Source organism: Colias philodice, chromosome 17, assembly GCF_061535455.1.
Source record: "Colias philodice isolate Cphi_HAF_F1 chromosome 17, ilColPhil1 Martin Lab GWU primary, whole genome shotgun sequence".
Classification (NCBI taxonomy): domain Eukaryota; kingdom Metazoa; phylum Arthropoda; class Insecta; order Lepidoptera; family Pieridae; genus Colias; species Colias philodice.
The window spans coordinates 5,280,079-5,298,910 of record NC_143102.1 but is presented as its reverse complement, the minus strand read 5'-3'; the positions used below and the strand labels follow the sequence as shown (position 1 = coordinate 5,298,910).

Sequence of the window (18,832 nt, the reverse complement as noted above, 5' to 3'; positions counted from 1 at the left end):
TATCTAATCTGATGAATATTATATGAGACTTTTCCAAATTATGTAGAACTATATAAGTAAATGACTCATTTATATCCTGGGTTAAATTCATGCTTAGCATACTATACAAATTTAATTATTTATATAAATTTAATTTTAATTTATAATTTAAACAGATCATATTTAAGATATTACAAAATTTTCTAACATCAAATTGTGTTAATAAAACTAAACTAAAACTATATAACAATTTCATCATTTAATCAACATTAATTTACACTAACAAAGCGAAACAATATTAACAACATTAATTATTGTAAACATGAGGCACAATTATCGAGAACCAGCGAGATTGTGTATTATAGAGAGTATTTCTTTCCTCTTTGAGCTTGGGTTTATTCTCATCATCATATCACATGAATTAATTTCTCTATGACTTCTAGCAAATTCCGCTAATCTTTCTGTATTACAAATAACATGGATTCCACAATCATATCCATTACTTTGTTGCACGCACTCCTTGTCCACAAAATTAATTAAATCTGAAATAAAGCATAATTTACTCATAATTCTTTTTCAATATTTAAAGAAATGGGTATCTTCCTTCTGGTGATACCCGTGTATTAAGGAGAAAAATAATTTTAGTTAAAATTTTTGCTTTCAAATGTTTCATACATACTTATGTTAATTTAAGTATCAAAACGAAAAGTAAATTATAAAATAATAATGTAGTATCTTACCTGCTCTTGATAGGTAAGTCATTAAATGACTTGCAAAATCCCATGCTACATTATGATTGCTTCCTGAAGAAGAGTCAAGGTGAAAAAAGCAATTCTCCACTTTAGAATAAACCAGTAAACTCCAGTGGGATCCACCAGCCGTATCCGGTGAACTGTTATCATTCAGAGCAAAGAACACAAACTTTTTCGCCTCTATATTCAGAGGTTCCAAAAAAATCTTTATTTCTTCCGTTGATACCATCTTTATACATTGAGTTACTTCTGGTGACACAAATAGTATGTCATTCGAATCACTAAACTTCACCTTCTCTAAGTATTCAAAGTAAAATGATATAATTGTATCATTTAGCCAGTGTGGTCCAGTCAAAAGTTCAACATCAGATTGGTGCAACAAAGTTTCATGAAAACTCAATACCACGTACGCCTTTGCCATTTTTACAAGAACTGTCGTCACTTAACCCTGCTTTGGTTATCAATAGAATTGCTCTTGATATCATCTGGTAAGCAACAAAATAATCGATAGTAAAAGGAAAACAAGGATATTCGGGCATTACACAGTATAAATTATTATACGATACTAATTTTAATAATCTTGTATACAACTTACCAGTAAACACAGGTGGGCATTAATATTGAACTTGAAACACGCTGAATTGGTTTTCACTCACGCAACATTTAAATTTTAAATTAATTTTCCAGTAAAATATTCTAAGAATAATTGTATATCACTCTTTCACGTTACACATGCGAGGTTCATGGATCATGTTCATGATATTATATAGTCTTTAATCATTCATTTAATTCATTACGAAAGCAAAAATAAACTGCAAATCTTATTTTGCAGCAATAATCACTGTCATTTAAGATGACACTTGCCTCATGTCTGCTTGACAGTGACGTTAGAATTCAGAACTGTCAGATGTCATGCTTACATTTTTTTTTTCAAATCAGAGCATAGACAAAAGAAAATTAATTTTGTAGGAAAAGTACACGAAAAATAATACTCCATTGTGCGAAGCGTTGCTGTAGTTGGAACATTCAACGTTAAGCATTATGCCGCATAATGCGCTCTAGTGCTGTAATTGGAAAACACGGGAAAAGCCTTAGAATTTAGAATTTAATTATTACCGTCAAGACTCGAGACTTCTTTCGTGGCGAGCAATGAGTTGCCAAAGTTCTCGCCACGAGCACTTTAATCTTATATCGTTATGTAATGATCTAAGACTTTAATTCACAATTCAAGGTTTTACGAAGAAATCGTGACTAATTTCTAAGTCTATTTGCCTAATTGTGGCCTAATTTATCAAGAACCATTTAATAAAACACATAAATTAGTTAAATACACGTAAATTAATGTATTTAACTTTAAATAATTGTCTAACTTTTTACTCGGTCTCTAATAAACTTCCTAAACAGCGCACATTGCCTAAATCATGTTTTGTACATTTCAATCAATATTTTCGCAAGTTGGTATCGATTGTGCTTTGTGCACATGCGCTAATCAATTTTAGTTCTTAATTTAAATTCTAGTTCATAATTTTTCCAAACGATTCACTTTGAATCGTCATTATTTTCTACCGTGTATTATTTTGTAAAGGTACTTCTTTATGACCCTCCATATGAATCGTTATTCAACACTATAACGGTAGGTTATATTTATTACCGTGAAACTATCCTAGCACCAGAAATCTAAATAACAAGACACTAGAAGTCGTAAGCGCGCGTGACCTTGTCGCCACTCAGGTGACTTTCACATCACCAGCTGTGCCACCAGTGTGTTCGTCACAGTTCAGTTGCTCTGGAGACGTATGTGCGTAAACATGGTGTGTTTCAGCATTTCCCATTGCGGAAATTCTTCCACAAGTTGTAATCTATACTTATAATAAATCTGTAGAGAGGCCAATTCTGTACATGAAATATATTTAAAAAAAAACTATGAAGGGGTGATAAGGGCTCGCTACTGATGCCAAAAATGCAATAAGTAAAATTTTTGTCTGTCTGTCTGTCTGTCTGTCTGTCTGTATATTCGTTATAGAAACAAAAACTACACGACGGATTTTAACCAAATTTGGCACAATTATTCTTCATACTCCTGGGCAGGTTATAGTAAAAGAATCATGTAAATCGGTGTAGAAACACCAAAGTTATACATGAAATACGCTATAAGTCATCGCGCGTGAATACAGAATCATGCCATAAGGATTATTTTTGTGTATCAGTTGCCGCGTTCGACGCGCTTCGCGGCGGGAGCTATAAAAAGGCGGCGGGTCTGAACCCGTTTCGCGTTGTCACGGCATCACGTGTGAACGGCTGAACCGATTTCGATAATTCTTTTCTATTATATTCCTTGAAGTACGAGGATGGTTCTTATGTAGAGAAAACGTAAATATGTACCACGGGCGAAGCCGGGGCGGACCGCTAGTTATACTAATAAAGGAATAATATTTCATCGGTAAATATTTTTTTTTAGAAATAATGCCGTTTTTCCTTAAAATTATAGAATACTAGCGGTCCGCCCCGGCTTCGCCCGTGGTACATATGAAAAATAGATGTTGGCCGATTCTCAGACTTACCCGATATGCACAGAAAATTTCATGAGAATGGGTCCACCCGTTTCGGAGGAGTATGCAGACTAACATTGTGACACGAGAATTTTATATATAAGATTAAAAGTATTACGAGTGTCACCATAGTAATCGAAATAACAATGAATGACACAGTCGAGCATTCTTATTATCACGTTTAACACAAATTTCAACCTTATTGGAGAAAAATGTTGTGTGGTTTTATGAAACCACGGTAAAAGTGAAACTGTTCGAACGGTTCCGAACACTGCTTTGTGTAGCGCATGTCGCGTGCCGAGTAGGTATACCTACTCGGCAGCCGCGATACACGCGACATGCGCTACACAGACCAAAAAGTTTGAGACGATGTAATAAAAGTTTCACTTTAAAAAGAAACAAAACGTCTCATATACTTAGGGATGTTATTCTAAAATAAACCGTAAATTCGTGCGTTAGGATACATATTAAAAAGCTTAATTTAATATTTAAGTTAGTTTTCACTAAAAGCAAGCTGTCCATTATAAGGCATAGTTTACTTGTGTGTACTGTTTAGCTATCGGTTTAACGTGCTGGCCACGGACAATTCGCTATAGCGAAAATTCGCGCGGCGCGACTGGCGGCGCGTCTTGCGAATGAATCAAATGTATGGAAATGTACTGGGCATGCCACGCGCAGCGGCGACCAGCGAGACGACCGGCGAATTTCCCCGAGCGAATCGCGCGGCACGACTAGCGATCGAAACAAATGTATGAGTTATTACGGCGCAGGCCACGGAGTCGAGCGGCAGACGCGGCGACTACTCCCGGAGCGAACTTAATTTAAAATAGTTTGTTTTTTTTCGCGAAAATGGAGACGGAAGCTTTTATTGCAGAAATTCTAACTAGACCAGCTATTTGGAAGTCTAGCCACCCGCAACATAATTTTTCATCATGCCTATATTTTTCATATTTTTGGTGGAATTCTCCGTCTGTAACACGATTTCTATTTAATTCGTGTACTCCACTATATCTTCCAAACATTAAATCTTGAGCAAAAAAGCTGCTACTCTCCAAACAATGTCGAGCTAACTTTGATAAAGCCATCTCGTCTCCTCGTCTACACTGGTCGCGGCGGCGAACGCAACTGCCCGTGGCGTGCTTACCGCGCCGCGCGAATTGACGCGCCGCCCGTCGCGCCGCCGGTGTCCGTGGCCAAGGTGTAAATGTGTTGATTTTGGCGACAGCGGTTTTCATTATTTCATACGAATTATGACATTATAGCACTTCTATGTGTCTTGTTATTTAGATTTCTATGCCTAGCACTGTGCACGAGTGCATAACCAATGACGCATTGCATTAAGCATTGCATTGATGGGTCAAATCGAGCAGGTACCCAAAGACTACTATGTATATACGGACACAGGTACCTACGTGTTCATACGTTGGTCGAAATTTTAAAAGTTCATTATCGAGCCACCGAGTTATTAGCAACACTATTAACTACTGCTACTTATATATTTTATGAACACGTGTGAACAATGCAGAGATATTAAATATTTCTCAATATAAATTTCATCAAACCTTTTCGTTTGCACTTATGCCACAGAATAGCTAGCTACTTATGCCTACTCTTTCTCATCGAACATGCTATTTATTCTTCGTTACACATATAAATTGATTTTAGGATTCATATTATTTACATCAGTGAGTTCATGTATTGCAATCTGACAAGCACTTGAAATTTATTTACTTGGAAACTATTTGAAATACGATCACATGTTATTCCTCATTACACAGATTAGGGTTGGCTTACACACCTTATCAGCCTGTATAATTGTTTCTACGTAAGCATAATCGTATCGCGTTTTAATCCATTATGTAGGATGCCTTACTAGGAATGTTACCTATATCATAATCGGAACCTTTTCATAGAATGTGCCCTATAAAATATAGAGATAACTATAAACTTAAATACCTATTTGAACATAAAAAAGGATTTGAAAAAATAAATAAAAAAAACTTAGTAATTGTTTATTAATTATCATAAATTTAATTAAACTAATAGTCGGTAACAAACCATGGAATCTATTAAATAGATCCATTTAAGGTACAAATAAAATGCTATGAATGATATCTACTTATTAATAATTTAATAACATCAAAAACATTCACAACATAGTTACCATACACAATTATTGTTGTCAAACAATAGTTTACGCACATTTGCTGTACTCGCACACATTTGTCACAGTGTAATATTAGGTATAGCAAATTTTATCTAGTGACATAGGTCAAAAACACTAGACAACTGCATTTACTTCAATAGTAAACAATTTAACTGTTACATACTGTCAACGAGATTCTATGGTGGGCCATCGGAAAAAGGATAGGTCTGGACCACCAGACCAATCCATTGCTATACCTATAATCACAGCGACAAAACTTTAATTATACTATTGTGTCACATGAAGTATGATTGTACAATAAATACATAATTACACAATAAGGATACTGATTTAGCTAAGAAATTAGAAGGGCGCCAATAGCAACGGAACATTCTATTTCTATGATTTTTTCCTAGGTTCATATAAGTTACTTAGTGGCTTCCTTGAGGTATGCAATGAGGTCCGCGCGTTCGTTGGCCTTCTTTAAACCGGCGAACACCATCTTAGTTCCAGGGATATACTTCTTAGGGTTCTCCAAGTACACAAACAGGGTGTCCTCACCCCAGGTGATGCCTGCAAAATGCAATCATTATTATTAATAAATTACTTGATAGAATTTAATGATAATTTAAGATAACAATGCTAAAGTCAAGGGCAAAAATCATATCTCCTTTCATAACCTAGATATGATAAGGGTTTAGAGAATATGTTACATAAGTGTGTAATCACATCAATCTTTCAAAGAAGCTATTGTAATTGATATGGAGAATTTCAAATTTCAATGCTGATAATAACTACAGTATGTAATAAACTATGATGTATATGGATTGGAAATTTTCCATTCTTTGTCCTTAAATAAGTTTCAAGGACAATCCTGAGAAATTTACAAAGCTCATACTTTACATTTTAAAAATACTAATAAGCCTGTAGAACTTTGAATAACGCCTTCCATTTTTTATAAGATATGAAATGAAAATATTAACTTTTCACAGAATCTACCTAATAATTATATTGTAAGTTGTAACAATGGAAGTATGTATGATTAAAAATATAATGATAACAGCACAACATAATATACCTAATGGAATTTTCTGTTTTTATTAACTCTTCACACATAAGTGAAATATTAAAAAAAAAAGAGGAAAGTGTTTGAATGAAATATTATTTTTAATATACAGTCAAATAATCTTTTCATATTTTGTTTTAGTGACTTGCAAATATAAAATCAGCATTTGATTGATTATAATTTGATGTGTATGATGTAACCATCAGAGGAATGTTGATAAAAGATGGAAACTAAGATATCAAGTAAAAAAAATAATATTTTAATATTATTCCTCCTAGTATCTATTCGTAATGGGAACATGCTATTTTCTTTTATAATATATAAATTGAAAAAATATCTTAGAAAGTGCATTTATGAAAGTACTAAAAATTTCTTGATCTTCGCAAGTGAAATGTAGAGCACTACCACAAATGCTTAGTCACGCATGAAATTAACAAAATGAAAAAAATGTAAAATAAAAAGTAAAACTATCTCAATGAAAAAATAGAAGGAAATAAATAAGGTTATGTTATATTACCTTTGGACTTATTGGCATCTGAGTATGAGAATCCAGGAGCTTGGCCAGTTTTGCGTCCCCAGAAACCGTTTAGGTTGGGGCCTACTTTGTGTTTACCGCCAGCTTCAACCTGTGGAAAAGTAAAATTTACCAATTAATTAAAAAATTACAAGGAAGTTTTTATATGCCACAGCCATGAATACCAATTTATCCTCATTGGATGCATTGGTATGATGTAATAATTTATGCTATGGTGTAAAATGTTTGCAATGGTTAGAAATGTTTTTCTTAGTGTAAGTAATTACTCTTTCTTATTTAAAACAAATAGTTATTAATAGTTCCCTTATCATAGAAAACAATCATAATATCACACCCTTGAACAATTTCATAAAATAATATATTGTAGGTAATTAAACTTACAGTGTGGCACTGTGCACATCTTTGAACAAAGATTTTCTTTCCATTTTCAGCATTACCAGCAGGTACACCCATTGTTCTGCTGTAAAAAATATACGAAATATATAACAGGAAAAGTGTTAAAAAAATATCTGTCAGAAAATCTATCTTCTATTAACACCAATATAGACTTATCAAGACGATAACTCATTTAATCCCACCATCCTGTATTATATTGTGCACTTGAATCATTATTTCAAGACTACATTACATAACACAAAGGTCAATGACGAAAGCAAGCAATGTTAGATATGTGCCATTGAGACCATGAAACCGTATTAGAAGTTAAGCTAATTTTAAACTATACCAAGTTTCCATTCAAAGTAGGTCAGGATAACGTGGAAATCAATGTCAGTGGGAAAACTAGACTTGGCTTTGTCACGAGCACATTACGTAAGCATGTGCAATAACCTTACAATAGAAATATCATTTAATAATGGGTAACTATTCACGAATATAACAGAAAAACACAATAAAATTAGCGTGTTGTTAATTTCTGACAACCAAGTAATTTTCAAAACGCTATGAGGTTATATTATAGTCATAGAGGAAATAATATTTAATAAACTACGAAAACGGTGTAATTCTAAAATTTCTTTTGTTAATAATTATAAAATTAAAATGCTTACTTTTTGTGTTTTTGTTATACACGAAGAATGAATAATAAGCTGCAAATTTTCTGTTGAGCTTTGTATAAATTACAACCAGTGACAACCGTCCCGATCTAACGCTAAAATCACACGACACGACGTACTACAAACGACCTACGCACGACTGTGAAATGTGGAACGCGAAGGGCGCGAGCCGCGCACAGAAATCGTAGATTACTGAGTTGCCAGCCAACAAAAACTTGATAAAGAATTTATTTTTCTTGCATTTTATTAATTTCCTATTGATTTCTTATCGACGTTGAGAAAATCATGATATAATCATAGAAGTTAAAAATTTATTATTGCACGCCTCATAAGCGAAGCGTTGAGGTGAGTACTACTGTCACTTCGCGCAAAACATCTGATTTTTCAAACTTAAAATATCTTTAAAAGACAACTAAGATTTCTATATTACAAATCGAATTCTGCTGAAACAAAGATAAAATACAGAAGATATAATAAAATACTGAAATCTTGTATCGACTGTTCTAAAAGACTTATAAACAATAAATATATAGTAAATTCTAAAAATAAAACGAAAGCAACGTGGAATATAATAAAAAATAAAGGGACATATAATATAACAAATAATAACTGTATTGACATAATAACATATAATGACATTAATATAACAAATCCATTCCAGATTGCTGATATATTTAATAAGTCTTTTATAAATATGACAAATACTAACATTATTAAGAACGACGAACAACATTATAAATACAAAATAAATGCAAGTAGCAGTTCTATATTTCTCAGTCCATGCACAAGCCAAGAAGTAATTAAGATCATTAATTCTCTTAGAAATACTCAGGCAGTAGGCTATGATTCTATATCTACAAAAATTCTTAAAGAATGTAAACATAACTTATGTCATGTGATTGCTCACCTAATTAATCAATCTTTCACGCAAGGTGTATTTCCAGAATCTTTAAAATTATCAGTCATAAAGCCTTTATTCAAAAGAGGAATAAAAACTGACATACAAAATTATCGTCCTATTACACTAATATCAATTTTCTCAAAGATAATTGAAAAAGCTATGTTCGTCAGAATAATGGAGTTTTTAGTTAAATTTAAAGTTTTAAAGAAAGAACAGACAGGATTTCAAGCCAATAAATCGACTACATTGGCAACTTTTTATTTGATAGATGAAGTTACTAGATGCATTAATCAAAAGATTCCTGTTACGTCAATATTTTTCGACATGACAAAGGCTTTTGACTGTGTAGATCATAAAATTTTAATACATAAATGTGAGAGATTTGGTATTAGAGGTCCTGCATTAGATTGGATTCAAAGCTACCTTAGTCAGAGACAACAGATGGTTGTAATTAATGGAATCAATGAAAAGCTGGAAATGACGACTTATAACTCACCTTTTTTATTTAATAGATACGGTGTGCCCCAAGGCAGTTTAATGGGACCTTTATTATTTTTGATATATTTAAATGATTTACCTGACATTATTGACTACAATTGCGTATTATTTGCTGATGACATTTCTATAATTTTCCCTGACGACCGTAAAGTAATTGATTCTAATTATAATATGATAATTGACAACAATTTAAATATAATCTTGACATGGTTTAAAAATAATAATTTATCTGCTAACATGACGAAGACTAAATATATACAATTCTCCAATTACAATACTAAGAATAAACCCCTAACTCTTGCGCACTGTGGTGGGGCGTTGGAGCGGGTGAAATCAATGAAATTTCTCGGATTAAACATAGACGAAAACTGTAATTGGAAGGCACACTGTGAAGCGATGGCTGGGAGGGTAAACAGGTTTGTCTTTGCGTTAAGGAGGTTGAGAAAAACTGTAACTTTTAATGCTGCACTAACTGCATATCACAGCTACGTTACCTCAGTTTTAAGGTATGGGATTATATTTTGGGGTAACTCTACCAATGTTTCCAACGTATTTCTCGCACAAAAAAAGTGTATAAGAGCTTTGTGTAATATTGGTCCTCTTGATTCTTGCAGACCTCAATTCAAAGAAAAGCGTCTCTTAACACTTACTGGTTTGTATATATTGGAAATATGTATGTTTGTAAAAAAGCACAGTGAACTCTTCAAACCAACCAAAAACAATTCCCAATTGGGTTTTAGGGATCCTACTCGCCTATTGCTGCCAAATTGTAGATCTAAGCTCTTTCAAAACAATGCTAGTGTGATGTGCATAAAGGTATTTAATCACATTCCTAAAGAGCTGCGTGAAATGCCAGGAAATTTGATGCGTAGAAGGTTGAAAATATGGTTGGCGGAAAAATGTTTCTATTCTTTAAATGAATTTTTTAAAGCGTGATATGTATTAATAAAAACCTGTTAATTTTGATGTTATTGGATGTATGTATGTTTATATAATCTGCAATGTAATCGTGAAAAATTTGTATGCCAATTGTTTGGCGAATTGTGTGGACTGTTTTGTTGATTGAATCATGTGACCTTATATTATATTACCACAATTCTGACAAATAAATAAATCTATAAATCTATAAAATCTATTTATGTATCATACATTGCACTTGTAAGATAATACATACACACATATATTAAGAAAAAACACTATTTTTAACATTCATGATATTTTTGATGTCATTTTTGTTATTTAAACTAGTTAAAAAACAGTTTAAAAAAGTTCTGTCTTGGACGTCCGTGTGTCTGTATGTGCGGATCCTTTTTCTTGTTAACACGATAGCGACCGAAATACTTTACTAATCGAGTCTTTTTTTTTCTCTTACGCTTGAGTATGCTCAGGAATAGAACCCTTTCATTTTTCAGGGTCTGATTCGATGTGGTTTAATTGTTATTAAATAAACAAAAATAATAATTAATAAATAATTATTAAAAAAAATTATGAGGCGTGCACTTTTGGATTTTCCAAACTTTTTAATATATTCAAATACAACTAGAATTAAAAAATTCTTACTTTTGTTGACAAAGTAGGTAACTATAAAAATCAATTTTCCTAGGAAAATATCTGATTTATTATGTACTTTATTTTATACCGGGAGCGAATATTATACCGGGAGCGAATACTAATTCCGAAATATCATTAGAATAAGATACTTTTCAATTTTTAGGATCCGTTTTATTAGGTAAGTAGGTATACGAAGGTAATTCTTTTTTGCTTATCATTTAACAGTTCACTAAATTGAAAATAAGTAGATATAACTTAATTGTATTTAGGTACAGACATGGTACAGAGAATGATAATTGATAAAATTGTTTGCACTTTACACCTACCACCTACAAATCGTTCGTGTTGCTACGTCAGTGTCACTATAGGATATCGACCGCCGATAATATCGACGTCATTAGTCATGATGCGTCAGTATTCAATAATAAAATTATTGTTAATTAATAATTACTAAACACATTTGTAACGATTGTATTACGTAACTAGTACGTACCTAATATAATTAACTAATTAAAGAGTAATCTATGTATAAACAGTTTAATTCATCAAGGATTTTAAAAGTTGATCACTTTATTTGTGTCATGGAGGGTAGGTAGACTAATAATTATTCAGTTAGCTTTACTAAGCTATCTATTACCTAGAAATTATTTGAAAAAATGTTAATAAGTATTTATAGTATTTTAAATAAATTGAAACAGCATGAGTAGGTATCCGTTACTATTTGTTTAATTTGATAATTATTTTTCAAAATTTCTACCTAGTCGTAACTGTAAGAGTCGGCACAAACAGGCCACTAGTGGCCAGCGACAGCTACTTGACACATTCTTTTACGTTTATGTTTCGTCGCAGACACTTACGAGTGGTTGCCACCAGCTAACGTGTGCGGTGCGTCGATACAAAATATATGAAAAACTAGCTTTTCGCCAGCGCTTAGTCAAAAAAAAACCGCATAGTTCCCGTTCCCGTGGGATTTCCGGGATAAAACCTATCCTGTGTCCCTTCTCAGGTCTAAAGCTATCTCTGTAAGTAAATTTGAAGTAAATCCATGCAGTACTTTTTGAGATTAGACCGGACATACATACAGACAAACAGACAAAAATTATAAAAACTATATTTTTGGCTTCGGTACCTAGTGTGGATCACGCCCCAAGTATTCTTTTAAAAAAATGTTCAATGTACAATTTTGACTTTCCTACGATTTTATTATAATACTAGCGGTCCGCCCCGGCTTCGCCCGTGGTACACATTTCGCAATAAAAGATAGCCTATGTTCTTTCTCAGGGTCTAAAGATTATCTGTGCCAAATTTCATCAAAATCGGTCCAGTAGTTTATGCGTGAAAACCATACATACATACATACAAACCTTTTCTCTTTATAATATTATAATTAGTATATTAGTATAGAAGTATAGATAGTATAGGTGTATATTGTATACAGGGTGACTGGTTAAGACGTCAGACGCATTTTGACAGGAGCTTCTTCTCATGAAACTGAACAAATTTTGTTCTACAACTTTGCTAAATTCGTAGAAAAAAATTTGGACTTTGTATGGAAATCGGTCAGCTGATTTGCGAAGTTTCCTTTCAAAGTCCAATTTTTTTTACGAATTCAGAAAAGTTGTAGAACAAAAGTTGTTCAGTTTCATGAGTAGAAGCTCCTGTCTAAATTCGTCTGACGTCTTACCTTTCACCTGGTAGATTCGCTGGCAAACGGTGGCTGTGGTCGGTTGCCTGTTAGCCTTTACGCCGATCTACAGTTGCTACCCTCATAATACATATTATAATATCCCATAAAGGGACATTTTTAATACTTTTGTTTTCTCGTTTTTACACTCTATAAAGCTATAATTCTTAATTTTATTCCCCCGCTTCGGGGAACGTCCCGTTCCAAAACCGTTGAGTAAATTGTTATCCTAATATGTTTACTAAGTGTTTACTCCTGGCTGACGTTTATCATTGGCAGTTATATATAATAGCATATGCCAGGAACGTTAACAGTACATTTTTAATTTGTGGTTAGAATTTCTACCTAGAAACTGGCAAATGACGTCCATAGTATTCGTCCTTTACAGGGGTTTAATTAAATAAATGGAATTATAATTTCTTCAAGATTCCATCATTTAATAATTATTTTTTGAACTTAATTCATTACTCTATTGCTGAAGTGGACCTTCCTGCCTATTTTCAGACGCGACCAACGCGACCTTATGGCAAAAGTTTGCAATGATCACATTGATTAAAAAATCTTTACTCTGTAAAATCCTTACATTATAAAAATGTCATTCCCAAGCATTGTATTTGAAGTATTATTAATTTATTGTATTTAAAACCACACGTGCGCGGCCTTTTTGGCAGTCAATGAATGAGCTGAATATCTATGACTTTGCTCATTGACACCGAAAGTTCTTACAAAGCGTAAGCATATTTTTACAGAATGTTGATAAGATAATGTAAATACAAAAGCGTGATTGTTGTAAACGTTGTGTAGGTATATAATTAAAATTTAAATTATTATCATACTGATAATAATTAAAATTAAAATTATGGTAATTAAAATTTTATTAAAAAGCAAGAAATAGAAGTCGAACTTTCAGAGCTAAGTTTCAGAGTTTAATTTTAGATTAGCTTTTAGCAACTTGCACCGCACAGATTCTAGTCGGAGAGATACGGATGATCTATGATGTACCTACACTATGTCTGTGTACCTACAAGTGTAATTTTGGTAGGCACAATGTTTGAATTTAAATGCGTTATTATTGACACTTCTATATTTTCTACAGTTAGAAAACCTAGATGTTTTCTACTCGGTCCGGTTCAGTGCCAAGCATTGTTAAACACATCACGAGACAACTAGACGTAGGTATGTGTGTACACTGTACATGCTATTTAAAGACGGTGAAGTAAATTATTTATTTTTCTTAAACTATTCTCACCTTCTTGCCAAAACTATTCTAGTTTACTTCTTACTTACGATTAAATACTGTTAGAAAAACACAATATCTCCACAATTGTTAAATTCCCTTTTATTTTAAATGATTTTCCACACTCGTTCAAAAATCGTTTATTCATGGCGACTTGCATTCTTAAACACAATGGTATCACAAATCTTAACAGCGTACATACACAACCACTACACAACACCGGCGCAGGCGCAACTGAACTCCGAAGTTTATACTAATGATTAACGAATAGAATTTTTAAAGAAAACTTTGGTCTGGTTGTGCTTTGCTATAAAATTGCATAAATTTCCAAGTGTTATTTTATATGACTAAGTATACCTAGTACTACTCGTGAAGGAGTTTTCTTTTTTCATCCAAATGCATTTATGCGCTCTAAAATTGAGTAGTACTAGAGAAGTATTTAATTAAATATGATTACAAGAAATAATATATCCTTATAAGTACATATAATTACTCCTCCTTTACACTTTTACTTACTTCACAGTGATTGTTTTTCGATCCATTTATAGAGATTCATTTTTGTACTAGTCATCCGCAAACCGCACCGTGACGTGCCCGAGGTAGCACATCAAGAAATAAAATATGCCTCCTTATATCCAAAAAATAAAAAATGTCTTAGTGATACTTAAGAAAATATATGACGGTCCAGAAAATATGTACCTACCTATCATAAAAAAATATGCGTGTGTGTTTATAAAGTCAAAAGCAAACGGCATCCTTGAAAGGACAGATTGCTGATAATCTTTAAAAAAACCGTGAGTGCGGATGACTAGATTCCCTTATTATAATTCATAATAACATTGCTATATATATTCCCATTGGGAACTAAATAAAAATACAGACATAGTAACAAAATAATAGGTTAAGTATATTATAAGGACCAATATAATTACTTTTATACAGAGCTTAAATAGTGATTTTGTAAAACGATGATATTAATAGCATAATTATAATATTTAGTGCATAAATTTGTACAGAGTAAGCACCGTTGCATAAATCGGAGTGGCAAATTGTACAAGATTTGTATCGAATGCCGTATTCAGCTAAGTTGTTGTTCAAGCAGGCGTCACCGCAGTCCCGAATAATGAAAGATATACCTGCAAATAAACACTTTGTCAATAGGAAATTAATGTTTTCTACATTTGAAGGTTCCTAATTATTTATTTACCTCTATGTCGGTAGAGTTTCGTTAAACACGCGTTATGGTCCTGTCGGCAGTATTTTGTTGGTGTTCTTCTATCTGGAGACCAGCACGAAGGGCTAACTGTGCTACTACAAGCATAACAAACTCGGGGGTGATCGATTAGCATCAAATTCGACCTGACCATGTCTGAAATACCAAAACCTTTAGTTGGATCACTTGTGATATTTCTTAACTCCTCAGAGGAAAAATTGCGATTTAAATGGCTGAATAAATCTATGTCCATATCATCAATGTCTTGCTTTAACGCATTGTTTTTGTACTCACTTGCTATATCGTTAGAAACTGTTGTTGTTTCACGAGCGGCATTCAATGGAGATATTTCCTTGTTCACGTTGCCCAATGGTGGGTTGGAGTTGTAATTGTAATTTAAATTATTTAGATTACCCGGATTATTTAAGTTATTTATATTATTTGCATGATTTGGATTATTTAGATTATTTTGATGATTTTGATTATTAAGATTATTAGCTTTCGTAACCTTACGACTTAAATCCGCATTCGTAACAGGTGATTGCATATTAGATCGTGGTGGTGGGTTTTCAAACGGATTGTAGTAGTTTCGCGGAATTTGTGCCTGGTTTGAATCGTAAGGATAAACTCTTCGAGTGATATTTTTATTAGTAGTTATCGTACTATTATTGTCATCATTATCATCATTGTCATCATCTGTATATCTGAACATGCTTGCAGCTTCATTTTTAATCAACAAAGATTCAAATTCAAACTCTTTGTGAGTTTTGTCCACTACGTAATCGTTTGAATGTGAACCTGTATTATTGTTAACAGTTTTTACGAGTTCATCCTCATCAAGTCGCAAGGGATGGTCTTCAAAGTCTTTCAACATTTCAGCTAAAACTTTCATTTCTACATCCGCAATATCCATACCGTTGCCAGTTTTTTCATCAATTGATTGATTTATATGGGACTCATTGTTTGTCGGGGCCGTTTGAGTAATATTTTTCGTATTTTCTTCTATTTCTCCACATTTGACGAGCCTTTGTGCTTCTTCATTAAAACGACCCTTTAACGTATGGACCGTTTGTTTAGATCCTTGATTAAGATTTTGAATTTCTTCGTCATTGTACATTGTTGAATATGTTTCGCTTTTAATATGTTGTGGATGACCTATAATCGATAAATTGTATTACATATAAATATTTACAAATTCATATTTGTCTTCTTAAAAGAACTTGTACTTACAAAATAAAAATAAAATCACAAACACTGAAAATCTTTTCTTAGACATTTTTAAAGCTTTTGTACTCAGGTGACTCGAGTCAAGTTGGAGTTGTGAGTGTGATAAATGATTAATTTTATAAAAAGGAAAGTATGTTTATCTGCAAAATGCTGTAAATCGATATCGCTGTATTGTGATTTGGCATACTGGAATGGTATTTCAAAAAAACAATAGCCGTCGCGCATAAGAGGACATAATGTTCTGATTTAATATTTTTATTGCAGTAGGTAGAAACTTGAAATTGGTCCGTGTTATTATACTAATACCTACATATTGTATTACCGACATAATATATCTAATATTAATTTTTTGTTATTTAGACTAGAACACTTTCGTGACTTTCTCTTCTTTCTTTCTTCTTCTTTCAAAGGGTGTACAATTGAACATCTCTACTGTCTATCTCATTTCGAAGATTTTTGTGAAACAAATGACATACTTCTAGCTGTTTAAATTGTTATTTATTTTTAGATAGCTCTTTACTATAATGATGCTTTGTCATTTTGATTGCAAATTCGGCCGTAAATGAGAGTCAGCCACATCACTCAACGTTATAACTCAACTAATTGGAATCACGTTCCACTTTCAGCTTGAACAAATTGTCAGCCTAACGAACGTTTAAATTTGTCAATTTTGCATTTGAGCAAATATAATTTTTGTATAATTAATTTGTTTTCTAGATTTTTCAATATCAAAAGTGTCTTAGGGTCATTTTTATTTAATTTAAAAGGAGGGCGGTAAAAATGTAGCTGTCGGGAGAACGTTTTACGACACTTGAGCGTATACGCATTATGCGGGTAACCGCATTGCGGGTAGCCGTCCGGCTGACCGCAAGCACAATTATGTACGTAATATTCATTTCTATGCGCACTGTGCGGTCTGCGGTAACCGCATCGCAGTGCGCATAGAAATGAATATTACGTACATAATTGTGCTTGCGGTCAGCCGGACGGCTACCCGCAGGCCGCAATGCGGCTACCCGCATAGTGCGTATACGCTCTAAGCTAATGAGCTGTAAACTTTTTAAATGGGTCTCGTACATTATAAAAGTAGAGTTTCGTCTCGAAAAATATAAATATAAGTGTCATTATGTAGTTTTTTTATCATTTTACCTTACCGTTTAAAATAAATAAATAAAAATTAAAAACCTGACAAGCTGATGGGTGCTGATGGCCTCCTGTTTGCTTACTTCTAACTTAATTTACTCATATTTTCAAGGAAAAATATTAATTGAATTAGAATTGTAGCTTTAATTGTATGTAATCGATTTATTTTCAAGCCTATTGACGAATAAAGACTGGATCTTGTACCTAATAAAATCCTTTTCCTTATCCTGCAAAACTTTGCGACGGATTCAAAGATCTTGAATTTTCTTTTACTCAGTAAAAGGTTTTCAAAACGGAAATGAAGACACTTACCCTTTACTTTGTGGCAGTAACGTACCAAAAAATAGGAAAAATATTACATAATGTCCCGTTTTATTGTGAGTAGTAGTAAAAAAAGGTTAACAGCATTATACATGCATTTAAGTTCATACAAGTAACATGTACCTACACATGATAATTGAACTTTTAAAGATTATCATTTTAGAAATAAAGCTCCGCAAATTTCAATAATTGAGAAAGAGTGAACATTATTCTTCTACGTAAAAATAATAAAGGTAAGTTTTGGAATTGCAACTAGGCTATGCCATACATCAGCGGGCAGTTTCATACACCGTAAAATTGTGGCAGAAGCAAGAGAAAACTGACAGTCATTGAGATAATAATAGTACATATCGAGGAGACACCACGAACGAAATCTGTGCGCCATTTTTTTGCTCTAACTAAGTTTTAAAAATTATTATCTACACTGGTCATCAAAAAAATCGACCCACCTGCATTTTTACGGAAAATTGCGTTTTTCTCACAAACTAAAGAAAAAATTTGTTTGGAAACTGAACTGATTAATTCAACGTGCATATTTACACGAATATAAACACATAAAATCATTTAACATCATAAAAAAATTGACAATTTCGAATAAAGATCAAAATCCTCAATTTTCAGCTTTTTCTTTATTTAATTTCAAATGCAGTTTATTTTGTAATCATGAAACTTATGATCACGTTTCTTTCGAATTTATACTCAGTACTTTCTCTTCTTTCTGGAATGATAGCCTGCGTTCACTATTTTAAAGAAATAATCAAGATTTTGATGGTCTCTTGAGGAATTCGTTATCAATCTTCCCTAATGGCGGTTTTCAGGTCTCCTATTGTTGTAGGGGCTGAATTACGAGCTCTATGCTTTATTTTTTAATTGTCCCACATGTGCTCTGTAGGTTTCAAATCGAGACTTTTTGCTAACCAGAGTGTAACTCTAATGCGGACCTCTTCTAAATACTGGATCACGATTCGCTCTACGTGT

General features: G+C 32.9%; 4 protein-coding genes across 4 annotated transcripts in view; all 4 read right to left on the bottom strand.

Moving 5' to 3' along the window:
- Positions 1 to 1,471, bottom strand: part of LOC149481074 (cytochrome b5 reductase 4) — a 66,089-nt gene extending 64,618 nt beyond the window's left edge. The window contains exon 1 of the mRNA XM_089705848.1: positions 1,327 to 1,471. The gene's annotated coding sequence lies outside the window, so the exon portion shown is untranslated. The remainder of the gene's footprint in view (positions 1 to 1,326) is intronic.
- Den1 (SUMO peptidase family member deneddylase 1) lies at positions 220 to 1,474 on the bottom strand. Its single transcript, XM_089705851.1, has 3 exons — positions 1,327 to 1,474; positions 720 to 1,216; positions 220 to 521 (listed from the first exon to the last, which is right to left on the bottom strand). The coding sequence occupies exons 2-3, from the start codon at positions 1,150 to 1,152 to the stop codon at positions 313 to 315; spliced, it is 642 nt and encodes a 213-aa protein (XP_089561977.1). The 5' UTR covers positions 1,153 to 1,216; positions 1,327 to 1,474; the 3' UTR covers positions 220 to 312.
- Positions 1,475 to 5,276: 3,802 nt separating this feature from the next.
- Positions 5,277 to 8,233, bottom strand: LOC149481072 (cytochrome c). Its single transcript, XM_089705847.1, has 4 exons — positions 8,074 to 8,233; positions 7,409 to 7,487; positions 7,010 to 7,118; positions 5,277 to 5,999 (listed from the first exon to the last, which is right to left on the bottom strand). Exons 2-4 carry the CDS (start codon positions 7,478 to 7,480, stop codon positions 5,854 to 5,856), a joined length of 327 nt encoding a protein of 108 aa, XP_089561973.1. The 5' UTR covers positions 7,481 to 7,487; positions 8,074 to 8,233; the 3' UTR covers positions 5,277 to 5,853.
- A 6,646-nt stretch (positions 8,234 to 14,879) lies between these two features.
- On the bottom strand, positions 14,880 to 16,769 carry LOC149481071 (uncharacterized). Its single transcript, XM_089706148.1, has 4 exons — positions 16,394 to 16,769; positions 15,458 to 16,318; positions 15,158 to 15,319; positions 14,880 to 15,086 (listed from the first exon to the last, which is right to left on the bottom strand). Exons 1-4 carry the CDS (start codon positions 16,437 to 16,439, stop codon positions 14,896 to 14,898), a joined length of 1,260 nt encoding a protein of 419 aa, XP_089562274.1. The 5' UTR covers positions 16,440 to 16,769; the 3' UTR covers positions 14,880 to 14,895.
- Between the last annotated feature and the right edge of the window lie 2,063 nt (positions 16,770 to 18,832).

Coding starts and splice junctions, on each gene's coding strand:
- Den1 (XM_089705851.1), bottom strand. CDS start 1,152: ATGGCAAAGGCGTACGTGGTATTGAGTTTTCATGAAACTTTGTTGCAC. Junction 522..719: donor GACTTACCTATCAAGAGCAG/GTAAGATACTAC, acceptor GCTTTATTTCAG/ATTTAATTAATTTTGTGGAC.
- LOC149481072 (XM_089705847.1), bottom strand. CDS start 7,480: ATGGGTGTACCTGCTGGTAATGCTGAAAATGGAAAGAAAATCTTTGTT. Junction 7,119..7,408: donor GATGTGCACAGTGCCACACT/GTAAGTTTAATT, acceptor ACTTTTCCACAG/GTTGAAGCTGGCGGTAAACA. Junction 6,000..7,009: donor AGATGCCAATAAGTCCAAAG/GTAATATAACAT, acceptor TGCATTTTGCAG/GCATCACCTGGGGTGAGGAC.
- LOC149481071 (XM_089706148.1), bottom strand. CDS start 16,439: ATGTCTAAGAAAAGATTTTCAGTGTTTGTGATTTTATTTTTATTTT. Junction 15,320..15,457: donor AGTTTCTAACGATATAGCAA/GTGAGTACAAAA, acceptor TTGGTATTTCAG/ACATGGTCAGGTCGAATTTG. Junction 15,087..15,157: donor GAAACTCTACCGACATAGAG/GTAAATAAATAA, acceptor GTTTATTTGCAG/GTATATCTTTCATTATTCGG.